The sequence below is a fragment of the Pinus tabuliformis genome, chromosome 7, assembly GCF_031772625.1.
Source record: "Pinus tabuliformis cultivar Carrire ecotype Pingquan chromosome 7, CPIR1, whole genome shotgun sequence".
NCBI classification, from domain to species: Eukaryota; Viridiplantae; Streptophyta; class Pinopsida; order Pinales; family Pinaceae; genus Pinus; species Pinus tabuliformis.
The window spans coordinates 822,768,699-822,774,829 of record NC_142293.1 but is presented as its reverse complement, the minus strand read 5'-3'; the positions used below and the strand labels follow the sequence as shown (position 1 = coordinate 822,774,829).

General features: G+C 41.4%; 1 protein-coding gene across 1 annotated transcript; it reads left to right on the top strand.

Moving 5' to 3' along the window:
* The first annotated feature begins 450 nt into the window (after positions 1–450).
* LOC149250141 (UDP-glycosyltransferase 85A1-like) lies at positions 451–4,579 on the top strand. Its single transcript, XM_089453563.1, has 3 exons — positions 451–627; positions 3,882–3,956; positions 4,115–4,579. The coding sequence occupies exons 1-3, from the start codon at positions 451–453 to the stop codon at positions 4,577–4,579; spliced, it is 717 nt and encodes a 238-aa protein (XP_089309689.1).
* The last annotated feature ends 1,552 nt before the right edge of the window (positions 4,580–6,131 follow it).

Here is a 6,131-nt window from a genome sequence, read left to right as displayed (position 1 = left end):
AGACTTTCTCGGAGTTGCCCCTCCCTTTATACTTGTGTATTGTTGATGTTCTCGGTTTATTATACATGGTTAATGATTGAGAATGGTTTTCACTAAAGTATAAAGGATAATACATTCATTCGGTTGCAAAACATAAGTTAAGTATGTTTATATTGGAATAGGCGTAGTCCACAAGCGTTAGTATTGTTAAAAAGAAAGCGTTCGGTGGTGTCGCACCTTGCTACAAGCGGTTGGAAAAATCACCGCAAGTGTAGGGGCGTGACAGTTGGTATCAGAGCTCAGTCGGAGCTGGTGACAAGTGAAGCAGGGGCAGATAAGGTTATGGAGAACAGTCTGGGTTTCGTAGACTTGATGGTTTATGGCAAGACCATTCAAGCTCTAGTAGACACGGGTGTTACACAAAACTTTATGACAACACAGTTAGCAAAAGAGGCTGGGCTGACATCTACTATGGAGATCAAGACAGTGGACTCTAGAGCTAAGGTGGCAGGTTTGGTACACGATGTACCTGTGCAGATGAAAGAATGGAGAGGTCAGTTGAACTTCATAGCGATGGAAATGAATGACTTCGATATGATACTTGGACGAGATTTCTTCTGTGATGAAGGACTTCTTCAACTCGGTCAGGCAATGGAGTAAGGTGAAGTTGCAGATTGTGCCATCAAGGAAGAAGAAGCCGTGATGAACAAAGATGTTGAAGACATGAATACAATGAAGGATGAACTTGAAGATGATCAAGTTGAACCAGGATCGTACAGTTTGTCAGCATGGATGGATGAGGACACTCACATGGAGGAACCTCATGATGATGAAGTAAGTATTGATACTTGTGTTTCATTTGGGCATTTGGGAGATGTACCATGTGCAGTAAAGGGAAAAGTCAGTTTGCCAAGGCAAGAGGACATCTTACCATGGATGACTATGATGGAGCCTTGTATGGAAGAGCAAGGATTGTCAACCGTTGCAGGACTTGTTGAGGCTACTTATGACCTTGTGATGAAAGGTGTAAGAGCTCGAGACAAGGGTGGAACTTGATGATCGTTGTGCAGGTTTGGGTCATGCTTTAGCCACATGAAGAATTGGCTAAGTGCCTGGCATGACTCATGGACAGATTAAGGAGGGCACACACTTATGACGTTTTGGGTGGACTTCTCATGGACGAAACCAAGAGGCAGTCTTGATGGACACTTTGTGGAAGAGCTATGATGAAGAGACTCATGACATGATGATATGTTGATGAGATGGTTGAGTGACCGAGTTCACTAAACCGAAGATTGAAGACTTGGATAAGGATGACCGAAGTTGTGATGTGTCTACTTGGTTAGACTACATGGGCAGCTTAGTCATGGACATCAGGTTGGAGACATGAAGACATGGAGCATGGCAAACCTATGCAAGGACATTGTGTGGAAGCACTTGTAGAGATGTCGAAGGACATCCAAGAAGGAGTGCCAAGGCAGGAATGTTATGCAGATGGACTTGCTAGTGTGACATGGAGACTTACTACTGATGGTGAAGTTGTGCACCTTGGTACAACAAAGCTATGAACTTGGATGGACTTGTGAGCAGCTAGGGAGCATTCCTACTACATGGGGAGCTAAGGCATATTGTATGCTTGCTAAGATGTTGATTGGGGATGGCTTATGGAGCTCATGAGGACATGAGATTGTTGTGACTTTTAGAGACTTCATGTATGGTGGACTTAGAGGATTTGATGCATTGAGGAGCTGAGGTCAGGTGACTTTTATGCAATATGGGATGCATACTTCCAAGGTACATGTATGGGCATGGCTTGGAAGAGTGACTTGATGTAGAGGATCGTTATGAGACACTTTGAGGTGATGAAGTTGCAACGATGATGGTGATGATGCTTTAATGATACACTTGAGCATGAGTTGAGCCAAGACTCAACTTTTTTCTACACATGGGAGCTTATTTGATCAAGGATCATGGGCAGCACATGGGTAGATGAGACAAGGACATACTTGTTTCTATGGACACTTGTGGATGGAACATTGCAGATGATGGAGAGGACTTCATGGACCTAAATGGGGCACATCAAGAGTTGGTTTGATGGGATGATCTCTTCATATGGGGGAGACACACACATGGGCAACATGTTGCAGATGAGATGAGGACTACTTCATGGACCTGAGCATGGCTTACACTTATATGGAGATGGATTCTTGATCGAGTTGAGGATGTGACAGGATGTTTTGAGAAACAAATGATGATGGCATGAGGATGTTCACTCTCATGGTTTGAGCATGCAGTTGGACCGGCCACCCGACTAGTTCAAGACATGAGGACATGGAGTGAGCAGAGATGTGTTGGCATCATGTTGGAGTATCATGGCAGTTCACATGAGGACACATGATGAGGACAGGAGGTCAGTGAATCATGGATTGAGATGACATCCGGTATATTACATAATGTTGAGATGAGATGTTGGCACATAGTTGAGGTGTGTTAGCACTTGTTGACATATCATGGGCAGTTTTGCACATGATGATGACATGATGGAGTTGACACGTTGTTGCGGTAAACATGTAGCTTGGGTTGGAGTGACTGAACCTTCCATGATGGAGAGCAGCATGGTGAGATTGTGGCAAAATAGGTAATGATCATGGACATCCGAGATGAGACATGGTGGAGACAGTTTCTCTACATACGTTGCAGTGATGTTTGCCTTATGTGGAGGAGTCAACATCATGGATGATGATATGTTGTCGAGGACGACAATGATTTCAGGTGGAGGAGAATGTTAAGACCTCCGGTTGCGGGTGCGACGGGCGCCGAGTGGGCGATCGTGCATGGGCGCGGGCGCGCTAAACGACAATTGTGCGACGGTGTGCGGTCACCTTGCGACGTTTGTGCGATGAAAACCTGCGACATAACATGCGATGAAAGACACTTGGGCAGAATACGACTAAGTGTTGGACCTTTATATGCGATGGTGGATGGTCATTAAAACACCCAGCCGACATGTATGTGGAGGCATGTTATTATGATTTGGGGAGTCGGCCTTATGGCTGTACGCACCCTTTGAAGACGCAATGACATGTGTATATATATGGCACGTAGGGAGGCCATTTAAACCATCGAATCATACGCTCATACCTTCGCATAAGAAGACAAGAAGTGCGCAATTTTAAGGAAGAAATGCGCATTCCTCATGCGCATTAGATTTGAGAGACTTCGCAAGTAGTCTTGGTGGATGGTTGGTATGTGTACGGTATGTTGGTAAATTCTTGGGTGTAGTCTTATGCAGGATAATTGTGTGCAGGATTTGGCAAGGTGAAATAGGTGGTTCGGGTGAGCGTTTCACTTTGTGCAAAGGTGCATATAATTGCATAAGTTTGTTCTATGCCTTGTTGTAAAAATATTCTAAGTGTTGGCTTGAAGTCTGTCAAGCACACTTGTATTGTAAATTTGAAGAAGTTGATATAATATACCATTGGGCAGACGTTCTGGGAGTTGCCCCTCCCTTTATACTTGTGTATTGTTGATGTTCTCGGTTTATTATACATGGTTAATGATTGAGAATGGTTTTCACTAAAGTATAAAGGATAATACATTCATTCGGTTGCAAAACATAAGTTAAGTATGTTTATATTGGAATAGGCGTAGTCCACAAGCGTTAGTATTGTTAAAAAGAAAGCGTTCGGTGGTGCCGCACCTTGCTACAAGCGGTTGGAAAAATCACCGCAGGTGTAGGGGTGTGACAGTATGTGAGAGATAAATGGTTAATGATTGATATAATCTAATAAAAAATATATTATTTAAAATCACATATGTAATTTAAAATAATTTATTAATGGTCTATAAGAGATAAATTTTTATTTTATATTATATTTCTAAGAAGAGAATGTGGGAAATAGATTGGGTCATCTGCAATTCCTTCCTATCATCTTGAAGACCTCGCCATCAGCAGTGTGGTCGAGAACGGAGGTTCAGTCTGTCCAATAGGTCCCTTGATTTCTTCTTCCCTTCTCAATTCGAACTCAGGACTCTGATTGGAAATCACAATGGGATTTTGAGCCGAAGATGGCGAATGATTGGATTGGTTGGATAAGCAGTCAAGGCAGTCTGTGATCTACGTCTCATTTGGCAGCTTGAGTGTGTTAAGCGAGACGCAGTTCCAACAACTTTCACTTGGCTTGGAGGCCACGGAGAGACCATTTCTTTGGGTTGTACGACTGATCTGCTACAAGGTACCGAGGCCGTTTTCCCTCCAGGGTTCGTGGAGCACATCCAACGGAGCCAGCAAGCGTGTTTGGTGTTGTGGTGTCCGCAGTTGAGGGTGCTTCCTCATCCTTCCATTGCTTGTTTTCTGACACATTGTGGATGGAATTCAGCATTGGAGAGCATCACCATGGGGGTGCCCATGTTATGCTGGCCTTATTTTGCAGATCAGTTTCTGAACCAAAGTTATATGGTCCATGTCTGGAAAATTGGCGTGTCTTTCCTCAAGGAAAACACTACATCTACTGAGAGTGGAACATCAATAATCGACATGACTGAGATTAAGAGGGTTGTGGAAAGGGCAGTGACGGGTGAGGAAGGTGCAGAGATGTAGAGAAGGGTGATGAACTTGAGGGAGAGTGCGATTGATGCAGTTAAGGAAGGTGGTTCACCGACACAAATTTCCGCAACTTCGCTACTGCAATGAAAACCGTAGAAAAGTAATTGATTGACGCTGCTGAGTGCGGTTAGCATTGTCTTCTCGGAACAACTACGATATTAGTGTAGTAATATGTTAGAAATTGTAATTACTCTCCCATGTGAAGTTAGCTAAATTTAGAGAGTCAATTAACTAACTGTTGACTGTTGAGTGTTGAGTCAAATTGAGTGATGGATAAAAAGTTAAGTTTAGTCTATAGTTAGAGTGTGAGTTAACTGAGTTAAGTGTACGTGCATCTCAAGATATTTTAGGCGAGTCACTAGTTGGTAAAGCTTAAATACCATTTATTGGGTTCATTGTAAGAATCAAGTTTTGTATGATCAATAGAAGAGCATAAGCTCATGCAATTTGTGTGTGAATGTGTGATTTGTGTGTGAATTTTTTGTTTTATCTCCTCTGTCTTACTAACAAATTGGTATCAAAGTTGTCTTACCAACAAATTGGTAAAAAGCTGAAATCAAGATATAGAATCTACAAGTGCAACTACTATCTTAGTGTAATAATATGTTGAATAGCTATTTTACATCATATTTTTGCTTCTAACAATTGGAATTAATGTTTCCATAGTCTCCTTATTAAGACCAGAAATTAGTATGCTAAAAGGCACAATGTCTAGATGGAAAACATCTTTAATCATGCTCTCAAAGAGATCTAAGTCCTCCTTCCTTTAGCTACAAAGATGCTCCATCATTGTTCCATTTGTGATTTAATTGGCAAAACATATATGTTTTTTCATCTTAAACCGTAGTGAATATACAACATCGACTTTGCCCCACACCCATTAACAATGAACTTTATTAAGAGCATATAAAGACCAGAAATATGGATATCTTAGGAGCCATGAAGTACAGCAAATGAACCATTTCAAAATCAAAGTGAAAACTCAACATTGCAGGTCAATATTGGAAAGCATGCATTCGAAAGAATATTCTAAGCCCTTGATTATGATTGCTACCTTTAAGAGCATTCAAAGAGATCTAAGTCTTCCTTCCTTTAGCTACAAAGATGCTCCATCAATGTTCCATTTGTGATTTAATTGGCGAAACATATATGTTTTTTCATCTTAAACCATAGTGAATATACAACATCGACTTTGCCCCACACCCATTGACAATGAACTTTATTAAGAGCATTCAAAGACCAGAAATATGGATATCTTAGGAGCCATGAAGTACAACAAATGAACCATTTCAAAATCAAAGTGAAAACTCAACATTGCAGGCCAATATTGGAAAGCATGCATTCGAAAGAATATTCTAAGCCCTTGATTATGATTGCTACCTTTAAGAGCATTCAAAGAGATCTAAGTCTTCCTTCCTTTAGCTACAAAGATGCTCCATCAGTGTTCCATTTGTGATTTAATTGGCGTAACATATATGTTTTTTCATCTTAAACTGTAGTGAATATACAACATTGACTTTGCCCCACACCCATTGACAATGAACTT

Coding starts and splice junctions, on each gene's coding strand:
- LOC149250141 (XM_089453563.1), top strand. CDS start 451: ATGGAGATCAAGACAGTGGACTCTAGAGCTAAGGTGGCAGGTTTGGTA. Junction 628..3,881: donor GACTTCTTCAACTCGGTCAG/GCAATGGAGTAA, acceptor TGTGGGAAATAG/ATTGGGTCATCTGCAATTCC. Junction 3,957..4,114: donor TGGTCGAGAACGGAGGTTCA/GTCTGTCCAATA, acceptor CTCATTTGGCAG/CTTGAGTGTGTTAAGCGAGA.